Source organism: Pristiophorus japonicus, chromosome 15 (genome assembly GCF_044704955.1).
Source record: "Pristiophorus japonicus isolate sPriJap1 chromosome 15, sPriJap1.hap1, whole genome shotgun sequence".
Classification (NCBI taxonomy): Eukaryota; Metazoa; Chordata; class Chondrichthyes; family Pristiophoridae; genus Pristiophorus; species Pristiophorus japonicus.
Genome location: NC_091991.1, coordinates 168,656,854 through 168,673,456, shown reverse-complemented (window position 1 = coordinate 168,673,456; position 16,603 = coordinate 168,656,854). Strand labels below are relative to the sequence as shown.

The 16,603-nt window shown below is 40.3% G+C and overlaps 1 protein-coding gene across 3 annotated transcripts in view; it reads left to right on the top strand.

The window, feature by feature from the left end:
- Window positions 1-16,603, top strand: part of sdk1a (sidekick cell adhesion molecule 1a) — an 892,584-nt gene that overhangs the window by 803,530 nt on the left and 72,451 nt on the right. For all 3 annotated transcript variants that reach the window (XM_070901293.1, XM_070901295.1, XM_070901292.1), the window contains 4 exons: window positions 1,622-1,720; window positions 8,159-8,353; window positions 13,062-13,263; window positions 16,153-16,256. In XM_070901293.1, coding sequence (XP_070757394.1) covers window positions 1,622-1,720; window positions 8,159-8,353; window positions 13,062-13,263; window positions 16,153-16,256 — 600 coding nt within the window. The remainder of the gene's footprint in view (window positions 1-1,621; window positions 1,721-8,158; window positions 8,354-13,061; window positions 13,264-16,152; window positions 16,257-16,603) is intronic.

Here is a 16,603-nt window from a genome sequence, read left to right as displayed (position 1 = left end):
AGGTTCACTAGGTTGAGTCCGGAGATGAGGGGTTGACGTAGGTTGGGCCTATACACATTGGAGTTCAGAAGAAGATGATCTTATTAAAACTTATAAAATAATGAGAGGGTTTGGCAAGGATGCAGAGAGGATATTTCCACTCATAGGAGAAATTAAAACTCGGGGACATAGAATAAGGGGCCGCCCATTTAAAACTGAGATGAGGAGAAATTTCTTCTGAGGGTTGTGAATCTGTGGAATTCTCTGCTCCAGAGAGCTGTGGAGGCTGGGTCATTGAATATATTTAAGGCGGAGATAGACAGATTTTTGAAAGATAAGGGAGTAAAGGGTTATGGGGAGCGGGCAGGGAAGTGGAGCTGAGTCCATGATCAGATCAGCCTTGATCTAATTGAATGGCGGAGCAGGCTCGAAGTGCCAAATAGCCTACTCCTGCTCCTATTTCTTATGTTCTTATGACTCTTAACTGCCCTCTGAAATGGCCACTAGCAAGCCACTCTGGCGTATTTTTTTTTAAAACTGCTACGATGGACTGCAGCGGAAAGGGCAATTAGGAATAAATGCTGGCCTTGCCAGTGACGTCCACATCCCGTGAATGAATGAATTAAAAAGATTGAACTACATGAAACTGATTGTTACTGTTGCTCTATATGTGCACCTTATCGTGAAATAAAGCAGCTTAATAATTCACGTCCAGCCTCACCTCACCTAGCGTTAACTCAGACAGCCTTTGAAAGATTGAAGGAGGGCATGTGCAAAAGACACGATAACCACGTTTTATGTCAAGAGCACGCATTGTTGCATTCCCTGGGTTATTCCTATGAGTAGGTATCTACTTGTGGGAGCAACTAACACTATTGAACCTGAATTTGTAACCTATTTACAGCACACTACAAAAATGTAGTCTTTACTTCTGAGCTGTATATCCTATGTAATTAATTTCCATTCCCCTTCCCCTCTTTGGATTCTTCCTCTCCCGCACACCATCCCTGGCCAAGAAGACAGACTAGACACTTATTCCAGGCTTCCACCAAAGCCAGACCACAGTCCTGTGCTGGGAAGTAGGTGGGTGTGGTTCAGAGTAACCTGCCCTATGACTTCCTATTCCTCCAGATGCAGAAGCACATGACTTCTGCTCAGTGCCTCCCCTGATAGACTAGCCGAGATCAAGGGCTCATTGTGTGCTGGAGTCCTGGATCTGGCCTGCTTCCTACTACTCCTTGGGACAACATGTTGGTATATCTACCATTTGCACCCCTTGCAACAGCGCATTCCTTAGTGTATTTCAAATGGAAAAGTGAAAAATGTACAATGATTTCATTGAAATGTAAGGCTGCAAAATTTGTCAATAATTCAAATCATATATACTGTGTGTGTCTCTACTGCATGTCCGTACTCCCATAAGTAATGGCGTGAATGTTGTGGGGATTGTGAGCTATTCTCATTGCTGCTTTGGATAGCCACGTCCTAAGTTCAGTGGAGATGAGTCCCAAGCACAGATTTGCCTTTGTAAATGACACCGATGGTCAATAAAATAAATTAAAATTTGTACTTTAAAATAAGGGGTATTTTAATATATTATATACCATTGAATATATTATGACTTACTCTTTAACATTTTCAGTTCCAGGTCCCCCCATTAGGTTGGTATTCCCGGAGGTCCAGTTAACATCACTGAGAGTAGTCTGGCAGACTCCTGAAAATCCGAATGGCATCATTCTAGGTAAGGTGGAGAATATATATACTAGATGAAAGCCTCTATAATAAATGCTGTTGAATAGCCTAATGGATACTTACATTTTTATATTTGAGTTCCTTGTCAACTTTTTATTTCTCCTATTTATTTCCTCTTTGAAGCCTTTTCCCTCATGCGTGTTCCTTCAATTAAGAGGAAACATGGAATAGACTGAGAGACTTTACCATGACAACTATTGCCATTCTGCACTCAGCCAAAAGAAGGTGCACTTACCACAAGTTCAGATAGATATTTCCAGAATTTGTCTTCGCCCAGTGATGAGATGCAGCATTTTACATGGTCTCCATTTTGAGGCCTGCGTGAGAACTGGCCAAAGACAAGTATGTGACAAAAGTTTTACACAGACACCCACTGAAAATGAATGCTACGACAGAGCAACATGTATGTGCTTTGAGCAACAAGATACTCTGCATAAATAATTGTTGGATAAACAAATAGAAACAGGACAAACATGCTGTCTTTTGGTGACACTAAGTGGTGATAAAGTGTATTACACTGTTTTCATTGCACTTAGATACTTTAAGGTACAGTTTACAAAAGCAATAATGCACCACAGTGTTACGTGCCATGCCTAATGAATAGAGCAGACCTTGGCCCAGAATTTGCGGTTGGAGGCTTCCCTCGAGCAGATGTCTCCGATCCGCAAAAATTTCTGCGAAAGTACCTGGTGGTCCCGGAGGTTCGGAGATTTCTGGTCCTGAACCACTATGTGAAGGCCTTCACAGACCCCCATATATCCCAGCAGCGTATAAGCTTCGTACGCATCACTAGGATCATGTGGGCCGGCCCAAACAATCAAAATGGGGGTATTCCCATTCATACTTATGGTGAGTTCTGTTTCAATGGACTGCCATAAATTTGAATGGGATTACCCCAAAAACACACACGCATATTAAATACATTTCAAAAACACATTACATATTTAAAATTAATTAAAATGCAATTTAATTAAATATTTTACACAAAAGCTTTTGAATTCTTTTTTAATATGTTTTAACAGGACTAAAAATAAACACCTTAATGGACAGGGTTTTTAATCTATAAATGAGTGCTAACATTTCATTTTTCTATTTTTTTTAAAACACTTATGCTGGTAAAAGCAAGCCTTGCGCCTGCTTTTACCAGGCGTAAGAATTTGAAGGACAAATAGCCCAACTTTCCGCCCACAGAGGCCCTTTCCTGGAGATGTGTGCGATCGGTCAAGAGTTGACAGATCACAAGTTCCGGGTTTAGGCGCATGCGCGTCACATTCCTAAACCCAGAACTTGTGCGGCCCCCATGGGCCCGTGTGCACCTCGTACGCACCCATAGGGGCCGTAAATTACGGCCGTTGTGTTTCTTGAGTGCAGGTGTAATTAGAGTCTCAAAAGAATATGAAAATACACTATAGAGCATTGGTGAAGGGACCTCAAATCAGTTCAGGTCACAAAGTTTATGATGCCATCTTTATTACCATTTTATGCTCGAGCCAGGTTTATAGTACGTGAACTTCAGAATCATACTGTTGTAAGACCAGCAGTCACGTCTGACTTTCTGTGGTAGTATGGTTCTGTAATCATACTAAAACTAGGATTGTATTCCAAACAGACTTTGCACAAGATTTGCATCTAAACCAGGTTCAACTGGGATAAAACTTATTAATAGATAGAAATCTAAGAGACATGGGTAATATTTTTCTTAGTCTTTTCCATCTCCCCTTCTTACTACTACATGCCTTCACACATTCTTTAGACACGATGATGGTCCAGAAGAAGGGCTTTTTTTTACTATGTTCCCTCTGCATGCAGTGCACTGCTAAAGGCTTAAAAGTCTTTTTTCACTTGTCTCAACTTTAATCTTGTGTGGGTGGGTTAAAAATGACACGTTAATGAAGAACAGATCGTAGTCTTTTAGTGCTACGAAATTGCCTGGACGCTTGCTGTTATTCAAACGGCAAAAGATTTTCTGATGCCACCACAATACAAAGGGGATTTTGTACATTGTTGATAGTTAAAAAACAGTCTGTTCAGTTTTTAAAATCTGCCACAAAGACGTATCGGCCTCATTCAACACAAGCTCCCAGGAGAGAGCAAAATCTAACAACCATGGTGTAAAAATCACACTTCTAAAGACAAGCTACAAAAGTAAGTCGTTGGGGAGTAGGAGCTGTCCCAATTGGACTGGTATTGTTGATGACTGCTAGAAACATTCACCTGAAATCTGTGTACAACATGTTTTTACAATTGCAGAATGGCTCTGAGGTGTCATATTATGTATGTAGTAAGCCACCCGTAGGCTTCTGCAGTACTTTTTTTTCTTGATTTAATTCGACACGAAAAACACATGAATCGGCTGCAATTCGGGGGAAAAAAACGAGTAACACATAAAGAAACACATCAGACAAAAGTGAGCATCACAACAGGCACAGTGTAAAGAACTTTTAGGTCAGATGAAGCATAGATTTGATACATTGGAGAGTTTCCCAACAATGCTCCAAGAATGTGCTTCAGATCCAGCCTCAGAGCAGCACATCCAAGCTGTGTCAGACACTCAATGCCCTTGTACACAATGCTCTTGTACAATAACTCTGAATGAATTTGCTGGTTTGATGACAGATTTGAGATGAAATATAAAGTTTGGTTCAGTGAAATAATGTCCACTGGAAATTGTGTTGAGATTTGTTTGATGTCAAACCCAATGTCCATCAGATTAAGAGGACCCTTCCCTCTGGATTGTGTTCAGATTAAGGGACCCTCCCCTCTGGATTGTATTCAGATTAAGGGACCCTCCCCTCTGGATTGTGTTCAGATTAAGGGGACCCTCCCCTCTAGATTGTGTTCAGATTAAGAGACCCTCCCCTCTGGATTGTGTTCAGATTAAGAGGACCCTCCCCTCTGGATTGTGTTCAGATTAAGAGGACCCTCCCCTCTGGATTGTGTTCAGATTAAGGGACCCTCCCCTCTGGATTGTGTTCAGATTAAGGGGACCCTCCCCTCTGGATTGTGTTCAGATTAAGGAACCCTCCCCTCTGGATTGTGTTCAGATTAAGGGGACCCTCCCCTCTGGATTGTGTTCAGATTAAGGGGACCCTCCCCTCTGGATTGTGTTCAGATTAAGGGACCCTCCCCTCTGAATTGTGTTCAGATTAAGGGACCCTCCCCTCTGGATTGTGTTCAGATTAAGGGGACTCTCCCCTTTGGATTGTGTTCAGATTAAGGGGACTCTCCCCTCTGGATTGTGTTCAGATTAAGGGACCCTCCCCTCTGGATTAGAAACATAGAAAATGGGTGCAGGAGCAGGCCATTCGGCCCTTTGAGCCTGCACCACCATTCAATAAGATCATGGCTGATCATTCCCTCAGTACCCCTTACCTGCTTTCTCTCCATACCCCTTGATTCCTTTAAGCCATATCTAACTCCCTCTTGAATATATCCAATGAACTGGCATCAACAACTCTCTGCGGTAGGGAATTCCACAGGTTAACAACTCTCTGAGTGAAGAAGTTTCTCCTCATCTCAGTCCTAAAAGGCCTACCCCTTATCCTAAGACTGTGTCCCCTGGTTCTGGACTTCCCCAACATCGGGAACATTCTTCCCACATCTAACCTGTCCAGCTCCGTCAGTATCTTATGTGTTTCTATGAGATCCCCTCTTATCTTTCTAAACTCCAATGTATAAAGGCCCAGTTGATCCAGGCTCTCCTCATATGTCAGTCCCGCTATCCCGGGAATCAGTCTGGTGAACCTTCGCTGCACTCCTTCAATAGCAAGGAAGTCCTTCCTCAGATTAGGAGACCAAAACTGAACACAATATTCCAGGTGAGGCCTCACCAAGGACCTGTACAACTGCAGTAAGACCTCCCTGCTCCTATACTCAAATCCCCTAGCTATGAAGGCCAACATACCATTTGCCTTCTTCACCGCCTGCTGTACCTGCATGCCAACTTTCAATGACTGATGAACCATGACACCCAGGTCTCGTTGCATCTCCTCATTTCCTATTCCTGCCGCCATTCAGATAATATTCTGCCTTTGTGTTTTTGCCCCCAAAGTGGATAACCTCTCATTTATCCACATTATACTGCATCTGCCATGCATTTGCCCACTCACCTAACCTGTCCAGGTCACCCTGCAGCCTCTTAGCGTCCTCCTCACAGCTCACACCGCCACCCAGTTTAGTGTCATCTGCAAACTTGGAGATATTATACTCAATTCCTTCATCCAAATCACTGATGTATATTGTAAATAGCTGAGGTCCCAGCACTGAGACCTGCGGCACTCCACTAGTCACTACCTGCCATTCTGAAAAGGAACCGTTTATCCCGACTCTCTGCTTCCTGTCTGCCAACCAGTTCTCTATCCACGTCAGTACATTACCCCCAATACCATGTGCTTTGGTTTTGCACACCAATCTCTTGTGTGGGACCTTGTCAAAAGACTTTTGAAAGTCCAAATACACCACATCCACTGGTTCTCCCTTGTCCACTCTACGAGTTACATCCTCAAAGAATTCTAGAAGATTTGTCAGGCATGATTTCCCTTTCATAAATCCATGCTGACTTGGACCGATCCAGTCACTGCTTTCCAAATGTGCTGCTATTTCATCTTTAATAATTGATTCCAACATTTTCCTCACTACTGATGTCAGGCTAACCTGTGTTCAGATTAAGGGGACCCTCCCCTCTGGATTGTGTTCAGATTAAGGGACCCTCCCCTTTGGATTGTGTTCAGATTGAGGGGACCCTCCCCTTTGGATGATGATCAGATTGAGGGGACCCTCCCCTCTGGATTGTGTTCAGATTAAGGGACCCTCCCCTCTGGATTGTGTTCAGATTAAGGGACCCTCCCCTCTGGATTGTGTTCAGATTAAGGGACCCTCCCCTTTGGATGATGATCAGATTGAGGGGACCCTCCCCTTTGGATGATGATCAGATTGAGGGGACCCTCCCCTTTGGATGATGATCAGATTGAGGGGACCCTCCCCTTTGGATGATGATCAGATTGAGGGGACCCTCCCCTCTGGATGATGTTCAAACTCTGGGTCTGGAGACAAAAGGACTGTTTTTCAATAATCATAATGATCTGCCAAATCAAGTCAAATGGGATTCTCCTTTTCTTGGGAAAGATGATTGATCTCTTCTCTGTAACCAGAAGGTACATACTGGTAATGAGGCACTATGGTCTTCTGCCAATTTGTGGTGTGTTGCACAGTTGGACTGAATCTCAATCAGGACAAATTCCTGAACATATGTTCCTCTTCTTTAATACTTTTCTTTAATGCAGACAAACTGGCAGAGTCTCCTGAAAGTAGTATGTCAGATGAAATATAATAACTTACATTTCCCCCTTTGTTCAGGTTCCTTCTTTTCTATCCTCATCATACTTGCACCTCTTTTATTACCCCTATGTTGCCTTTTTATTACTGATCCAAATTACTTTGACACATTTAAAGCAACACCATTACTCTTCCTGGCTCTGACCATTGATAATGCATGCATGTTCAACAGTAAAATTTATCTTGGTAAAATAATGTATCTTTCCTTCCATCATATTTGTAAGGAACCAGATAATTTAAATGATGTATTTTGATTAAACCCCATGCTGCAACTAGAACGGAACATCATATTTGCCCCTCTGGCTCAAATGGTAAATGCACTACACAGCGTGGAACTGAGCCAGAATTCAGAAGAATCGCCAGTTTTAACCTCAGTCTCTACTGTGCCAGCTGATCTCAGCCAGATGCATAAGGCTATTACAATTGGCCTCAATACTGAGCTAGACGGGAATATTCAACTAAGGTTCTTGCTCCTGTCTGGTGAAAGTGTGACATCAGATGAGGACAGGATTGTGACTATCTCTGATACAACCCACAGTCTAATAACCTGCCAGTGCTCGCTATTTGGGCTCACACAGCAACTTAGAAAGGATACTGGAGGTTGGCTGGTGCCCCAGCATGAGTCACTGCCTTCAGGAGAACAGAAAATTGGAGTGACGAAAATGAACATTAAATCATCATGCTATAATGTCCTTACAGTTTTATTGAAATGTAGATCTACTTCGGGACATCCTGAGGATATGTTAAAATGCTGTATAATTACATTGCATCATACTGTTACAAACATGTAAAACAAAGGCGTAAAAATTCGCAGCACAAAACGACACAATCGCATCCTGCCCGATCGATATTCAGTTCCTTTGCAGTCAATGGAGTTCAACATCAGACGGGGCGAATAACGCAGATGTGATTCCACTGGGTTTGCGCTGCCGCCCAAGGCGAATTTCCATCCCAGAGAGTTTTTTTTAAGTGATTATATAACATTATGACAAGTCTATGCTCTGATTTATCTTTGTAATCCTTTTTCACGGTCTTCCTTCCTGCTAAATATGTAATGCTAATTTAAACTACAAAATGGATTTTTTTTTTGCAGGTTACCAGATAGCTTACCGTCTGGCAACTGCTGAACCAAACAAGTTCATCACCACAGAAGTCAGTTCTAATGTCCGACAGTACTCTGCAACGAAGCTGACACCCGAGTCTCCGTATGTCTTCCGTGTATCTGCGAAGACACGTCGGGGCTGGGGGGAGCCGGTGGAGGCAGTTGTGATCACCACAGAAACTAGAGGTAAAGTGTCAGGCTTTGTGTGTATTGTTAGATCCTTCAATACTGAGTACTGAATGTCTTACATATCTGGTAGGATATGGGGCCATCAAGAACAAGGGGACATAATCTTAAAATGAGGAAATAGGAGATGGCAAAATTGCAGAAGTGATATTAGCTTTTTGTGGACAAGATATACCTGGGCAATTTTCCACGTTGTCGGGTAGATGCCAGTGTTGTAGTTGTACTTGAACAGCTTGGCTAGAAGCAAGGATATTACTAGAGCATAGGTCCTCAGCGCAACAGCCAGATGTTGTTTGGGTCTGTAGGCATCCATCCGGCAATGTCATGCAGCAACTCACCAAGGCTTATTTGGTAGCACCTCCAAAACCCGCAGTCCCACCACCTAGAAGGACAAGGGCCATAGGCTCTTGTGAGCACCATCACCTCCAAGTTCCCCTCTACGTCACATACCATTCTGACTAAGACATATATTGCAGTTCTTTCATTGTTGCAGGTCAAAATCCTGAAACTCTCTCCCTAACAGCATTGTGGGAGCAACTTCATCACACAGACTGCAGCAGTTCAAGAAAGCCAGCCACCACCTCCTCAAGGGCAACTAGGGATGGGCAATAAATATCAGCCTTGCCAGCAATGCACACATCTCAGGGTTAAAAAAAAAAATCCCCTTGTTAATCAGTGCAATCACATATAAAATAGGATGGGAGGATGAATACAATCGTATTTATTTAAAATAAATAAAAATTAAAAATAAAACAAAAGTTGGCCAAGTTCGTAAGATTAAGTAGCAAACAGAAAGAAATTTCACTAAAAGCCAGTAGGAGGGTAAATGGATTAGTCAACCAATATTACAACAATTATATGTTCCCTAAAGGTCTTGTGATATTGACTGATCTATCTCAGATAGCCCACTAACTCACTTAATGTTCAGAATCACAGCAAGAGAATGGTACAATTCCAGAAAAGCCATCTGACATCATTTAAAATCTTGGCAGTGAAATAACCTCATGAAGTACTACACAGAAGTATTGCATTCAGTCTTTCCCTAAAGAAATTGAGTGCAATTAGTTTTTAAGATACAATATGTTATAATAACATTATATGATGTTTTCTATATTTAATGACAATATCATCTCAGTCTTCATGAAACAAGGTAACAACATTTAAAACAAGGTAAAAATGCAAGTGTTGTGAAGGAAAGAATTCTCAGAATTTATATTCATCTGGCCTCCATATGTCATCTGAACTACATTTTCTACGTTGTCTTACATTTCATACATGGGTTCTCACTATTATGAAGCATGTCCCTTAAGGACTTTTGCTCCATATGTAAAAAGTTGTTCAAATTTAAATCTAAGTAGTACATGAATATTTTGTGTCTGTTATTTTGAAGCCTTTTTATGTTGTACAAATAAAACAAGCTATTGTTATGAGTGAACTTTTGAAAGATGTATCCTGCAGTACATAATATCTTTTTTAAACTTTTAAAGACAAAAATGACCCAAATATAGTTTTGTTAAAAATCAATTTTTGTTAACGAATTAAATTATTCTGGTATATTTAAATTGTCTAGATGTATGGGTCAAGAGATGTGGGGGTAATAGTGGCAACTCACTAAGAGCACACAAGCAATCTGAGGTAGCAATAGGAAACACAAATAAGGTGTGAAGGCCACTGTATAAAATGAAGAGGTTGTACAAGAGTAGGAGTTAAGGGGCGTTATGTCAGAATGGTTGGAAGTGGGTAGCAGTGTCATCCATCGGGTTCTGTATTGGGACAACTGTCTTTTTCATTACAAATAAAAAATTAAATACGTTACCTGACAAATAATACACCAGCATTATTAAGTCTAGAAAACAACTATAAAATGCTGGAAAATTTACCATATAAAGCTTCAAATTAACATTTTCTGGAGAGGATGTATACCCCCAGATTGTGTGCCTCCCCCTCAGAAGAAAAATTGAAGAACCTTTGACAAAACCCACTGTGTGGGCCTATCTGGGTCTCTTTAGACTGACAACTTCAACTCTAGCACATAAATTAGACTGACACTTCAGTGAAGCTCTGCAATGGTCCCAAACTACAGATGCATTAACCAGGGTTCCGTCTGCTTCTTCAGATGGTTGTTAAAGATTGAACAAAAGCAGGTATTTCTCCCGGTATCCTTGTCAACATTCCTCCCTCAACCAATGCAACTGAAAACATATTAACTGCTCAATAACCTCATTGCAGTTTGTGGAATCTTGCTGTGTTCTAAATGGCTGCAACATCTGCCTCGATTCCAACAGTTGCTGAACACCAAAGTACTTCATGTGAAGTGCTTTGAAATGTTTCTGAGATATCACATTATATAGCATGTTTTTTTTTCCTATCATCTGCCTTCCACCCCACCCGCATTAAATGTATTTATTTAAAAAGCCTTTGCCAATAATCATGGAATCATACCTCCAATAGGAGGCAACATCTTCGGGAGAGGAGAATTTTCTTTTTAAAAAGATTGCCATTGAACCATGGGTTCTCTATTTTGGAGCGTGAGTTTAACAGCTGGTACTATTTTGCAGAACTTCCTAATTATCATTAACAATTAGCATTCTTTCCAAAGCCGGCAAGCCTAATGATGTTGAGAGGCAAAATCTTTTTAATTGAGAAGCTAGTTGAGGGGTAAAGCTCATGGTGCAGCACACTATTAAGCTTGAAATGAGAATGAGAGAAGATGGGGTAAATTAAGAAATATTCGTGTGCGTGTTGCCAAGCTTGTAGGAGGACACGGAGTACCTTTTGTTGCATCACTTAGTGTTGCAGTTTGCGTGTTTGCTGCTGCTGAAGGTTAACACTTCCTTGGTGGCAAATGATGCCAACAGAAAGGCACCAGTGACAAACCAGAATGGAATAAAAATGCTGCACTGTTTTTTTTTTACTGAATCCTGGATAAGCAGATTGAGAGATGAATGTGTGCTGAACCATCAAAAACTGGTCACTGCACCATGATTAAGGTTCCTTTACACATATCCAATCAATAACCTGTGTATTGCTCTTGCATAACATTGCAAACAAAATCAATCACTTCAAACATAACTTCTAAAAGTATTCCTTACTTGGTATTTATCTATGAAAATCGATGAAGGAACATGACACAGAGAGGCCAAGCCCTGAGCCAACACATCTAGTCACTGATGGGCTTTGAACAGTCAATGGCACACTTCAGTTAGCAGAGACTAGCTGTGAATTTCAATATAATTCCCTTTGATCGTCAATTAGTATTATTGCATTTAGTGAAACCAATGGGCCAAATTATTAAAATTTTAAATCAGCTGAAAGGCCATTTACTGTTATAGTCCAATTACTCCACATTTGACTTTGTAAGAGGGTCGCTCTGAGACTTTCCCTGAGTTCAAATATTTCAGTTAGTCTTTTTACAGTTCAATTATTCTTTGAAATTATAATTTTCCATCATTTATTTCATTTGAAATGAAGGCTGTTGATATAGCTACGGGTAAAGTTGAAAGAGTTCTTGGCCTGTTAGTAGACTCTCTCTTTAACATATCATATCCTGTGGAGCAGCGATCGGCAAAGCAAATAGAATGTTGAAGAATATGGCCAAATCTGTAGAGTACAAGTCAGAAGATGCCTCATTGACATTATCCCATGTTCTGGCCTGGCCAGACCACTTCTTGAACACTATGCCCAGTTCTGGTTATCCAGACAGAAGAAAACATTCTAGAGGTGATTCCGAGAAGAATCATGAGCCTGATTCTTCGTAACTGAGAAGAGACTGAATAAAGGTGGTCTCTTCAGCCTTGAAAGGAGTGAATAAGGGGACCTGATATTGTTGTACAAGATAGTAAATGATGTAGAAAAGGTAAATCTGAAATGCTTTGAGTTAAATAATGATACCAGGACAAGGGATCAAACTAGCGAAAGGCAAATGTAGGACTGATTGTGGGAAAGTCTTCTTCACACAGAGTTTGATCAATACGTGGATGAACCCTCGGGTAGGGCAATGGAGGCAAAAACCTTGGAATCATTTAAGAAGCATTTGAGTGCTTTGATAGAAATACCAGTAGGTTCTTCGGGATGGATAAGCTAGGATAGGCTGAGTAACCATCCTCATCCCCTTTGTAGGTCATTTGAGATCTTTCCATAAGCTCTCCAGAATTGTAGTTGGGAGCACTGTAAATTCAGCCCCACCAGTACCCAGGTGTAGCTGGATTTACAACCAAATCTCTTAATTGATTTTTCATGGGGAATAAAATTGTAATAAAACCTAATCGACACCACTCTAAAGCATTGTCAGTTGATTAAAACAATTAATATTTCAATATTGTGTATAGGGATTCTGAATATGATTAATAAATTAGATGTCACTCAAAAGTTAATTAGCGCAGGGTTTGTACTGTTCAGCTATATGGAAGATTTATTCTGTGCACCAAGTGCAATGAAATCGTAAACCCTTTCTTTATAAAGGGTTTCTAATTTCATTACACGTTGTGCACAGAGGAAATCTTCTCCCGTGGTGTTTTGTCGTATAGACGTTGTGTAGTTGCATCACCCTATGTGCTCTGGCCATGTAGCCACTCAAAGTGATGGTGCTGGAATTCTGCTGTCAGTCTGCCCAGTTTTTTTTTGTTTAGTTTAGTTCCGATGCAGAGACACTGCTGGTAACAATTTCAGGAAGCAACTGTTTTGAAAGCATCTTGGGTTTTTTTTGCAGACCGCCCGCAGCCACCTACCAACCTGACAGTACTTCAGTCTGAGATCCGTGGTCGCAGCTTACTGCTGCAGTGGAAGCCTGGCAGCGATGGTTCATCACCAATACGCTACTTCACAGTACAAACAAAGGAACTACCTAACGTGGAATGGCAGGCACACACCTCTTCAATCAGCCACGGCGTTACATCATATGTAATAGAACGGTAATATGTGCAGTCTGTTTATTGTATATAAAATTCTATAGCTTATATACAGAGAATATTTATCAGGTACCTTGCATTAAAGAAAAAGCTGCACTAATTGCCTGCCAATCAAGTGATTGTGTAAGATTGAAAGAAAACCAGGATTCCTGGAAACCTGAAACCTGAACAGAAAATGTTGGAAATACACAGGAGCCAAATCAGAAGCTGAAAGAGAAATATTGATAAAGTTAATGTTTCATCAGTTCTGATCCAGGCTTACAAAATAACATAATCCTGCATTTTCTACCATCATAAAGTCTCGCAACATCCTCCCATGGATACCGTTTGACACTATTTGCTCACCAGCGAAAACATTCATATTGAGTGAGCTGAGTAATTTGATAGATTTTTGTACTTATGTTTTTCCTTTAAATTGTATCTGTGGTTTCAATGATGAGGGCAGTTTTATCTGATAAACTTACAATACAAAACACAACAATAAACCAACCTGGAGCCAAGAAAAGCAATCAATGTCATATACAATATCAGCCAGTTGGTTACATTATATCATTGGTAAATACAGCAATTATCGTCTGCTTAAGAATTCCACTGAAGAAGTCTGTACACAAGTTTGGTGTAAGAGTCACTGTGCTGTTGCTGTTACCTGGAGCCATTCGTAAAGGAGAAACCTAAGGCTGCTCTCAACAAACCTGCATTTTCAACATAGTGGAGAATCACGGATTTTCTAGTTTATATTTTTAAAATTTACTCACACCCAAGCTTTGTATTGAATCATAGAATGATGCAGCACAGAGGTGGCCATTCAGCCCATCGTGCCTGAGCCAGCACTTTGAAAGAGTTATCCAATTAGTTCCATTCTCCTGCTCTTTCCCCATAGCCCTTCAAATTTCACCCCTTCAGGTATTTATCCAATTCCCTTTTGAAAGTTATTATTGAATCTGCTTCCACCACTCTTTCAGCCAGTGCCTTCCAGATCATCACACATCGCTGCATAAATTTTTTTCTCATGTCGCTTCTGCTTCTTTTGCCATTGACCTTAAATCTGTGTCTTCTGGTTACCAATCCTTCTGCCACTTCTACTCTATCAAAACCCTTCATGATTTTGAACACCACTCTTAAACCTTCTTAACCTCCTCTGCTCTAAGGAGAACAACCCAGCTTCCACATAACTAATCCCGCCACATAACTGAAATCTTTCATCCCTGGTAACATTCTAGTAAATCTCCTCTGCACCCTTTCTCAGGCCCTGACATGCTTCCTAAAGTGCGGAGTCCAGAATTAGCCACAATACTCCAGCAGAGACCGAACCAATGTTTTATAAAGGTTTAGCATTACTTCTTTGCTTTTGAACTCTAAGCCTCTGTTTATAAAGCCAAGGATCCTGTATGCCTTTTTAACAGCCTTCTCAACTTATCCTGTACCTTCAAAGACTTGTGTATGTACACCCCCAAGTCTCTCTGTTCTTGCACCCCTTTTAAAATTGTGCCATTTAGTTTATATTGTCTCTCCTCATTCTTCCTACCAAAATGAATCACTTCTCTGTTAAATTTCATCTGTCTTGTGTCTGCCCATTTCTCCAATCTCCTTTGATTATCATTTTGCTATTTATATGTTTATAAAATACTTTTGGGCTCCTTTTTATCTTACCCACTAATCTATTCTCATGCACTCTCTTTGCCCCTCATTTCCTTTTTCAGTATAAATTCTAATAATAGCAACTCCCTACAGTCGGGTTAGCAGCAGCAGCTTAATCTCGGTATTAAGAAGGCATGAACAGACCTCTTGAGATTTCCCTTATTTTCCCTCATTGATATCAACTCTTTTATATTGCATGTAAAGTAATTACATTATATATAATGGGATGAATCTCTTCTCAAGTGTCTCTTATCAACAGAGAATTGCTAACATTCATAAATGTTTCTTCTGATGAGAGCTGAACTTTCTAACTGGGTCCTCATCAAAAAACGATGTTCCATTCTCATGCTATGGCTTTCTGGGAAAGCAGTATTTATTAGCACATATTCTTGACAAATTGGCTTTTTAGTAAAAAAAATGTTTGAGATTTCTATTGAAAAAATATTATTCTATATTAGTCCATTATTGTTCACTCCAAGCTTTTTAATAATGGCTTGTGCTTCTAGTTTGCTACTTTTTAGTTCTTTTGCGGTTTTGAACCCTGTTTTATAAATGAGCACAGGAACAGAAGTAGGCCATTCAGACCCACTAGCCTGTTCTGTCATACAATTAGATCATGACGGATCCTCAACTCCATTTACCTGCCTTTGATTCATATCCCTCGATACCCTTACCTAACAAAAATCTATTGATCTCAGCCATGAAAATATCCATTTACCCAGCATCCTCAGCCTTTCAAGGGAGAGAATTTTAGATTTCCATTACCTTTTATGTAAAAATGTCACTCCAGAATAACCTAGCTCTACTTTTAAAATTGTGTTTTAGGACTTTATTTTAGTGCATTTATGGGATGTCACATTTTTTGTGGAAGGAGACTTTGCATATTTGTGTTGGAGGTTCACATTTCTGCATAATTGTATATGATTCAGTCATGGATATCTGGACACCAGTTTCAATATGTTGGACATCCCTGCATTTCATCCACTTAATCCTACTTCTTTTATAGAGACAAGATCTTACTAGTACACTGTTGTCAGGGTCAGAAGATTACTCACAAATCTGCATTTAGCCATGGTAGACAACATAGAGGCAGATGCTCTCAGTCATTCTTTGGTATTAGGTTTTATGAGTTTTGAACATTTAATTCATCACTGAAATGGTGCAGAATTTTCATTACACTTCGTACATTATAAAACCAATGCTGCAAGGAAAATTAAAGTACTGCAATGTTTACCATTACCTGTCTTTTGACAGTTTGAAGCCTTACACCTCCTACCAGCTACGAATGATGGCGACTAATGATATTGGAGACAGTGCTTTTAGCACAGAAACAGAGCCAGTGACAACACTGCAGGATGGTAAGGATGAGTTATATATTATAGTTCACTCTGTTCTATGTGTCTATTATATTCTTTGATTTAATTGAATTTTTAACTTATCACCCTTCTGTTATGCTCATAAACCTTCTAACCATTTTAGCTCTCCAGTTTTGCTGCATCTTATTTCTATTTGTGATTTGTTTAGATTGAAAAAATGTATTCAGGGTAATAGACTGTTGATAATTAGCTGTAATGATATAAATCGGGATAATCTTGGCTGGACAATAAGTAGGTTATTTTAAAACAACAGTTGTGTGGAATAATAAGCTGAGTTTACCAGAGAAAAGAGAAAAATAAGAACTCGCCACTAAGCAAAAACGTCCATC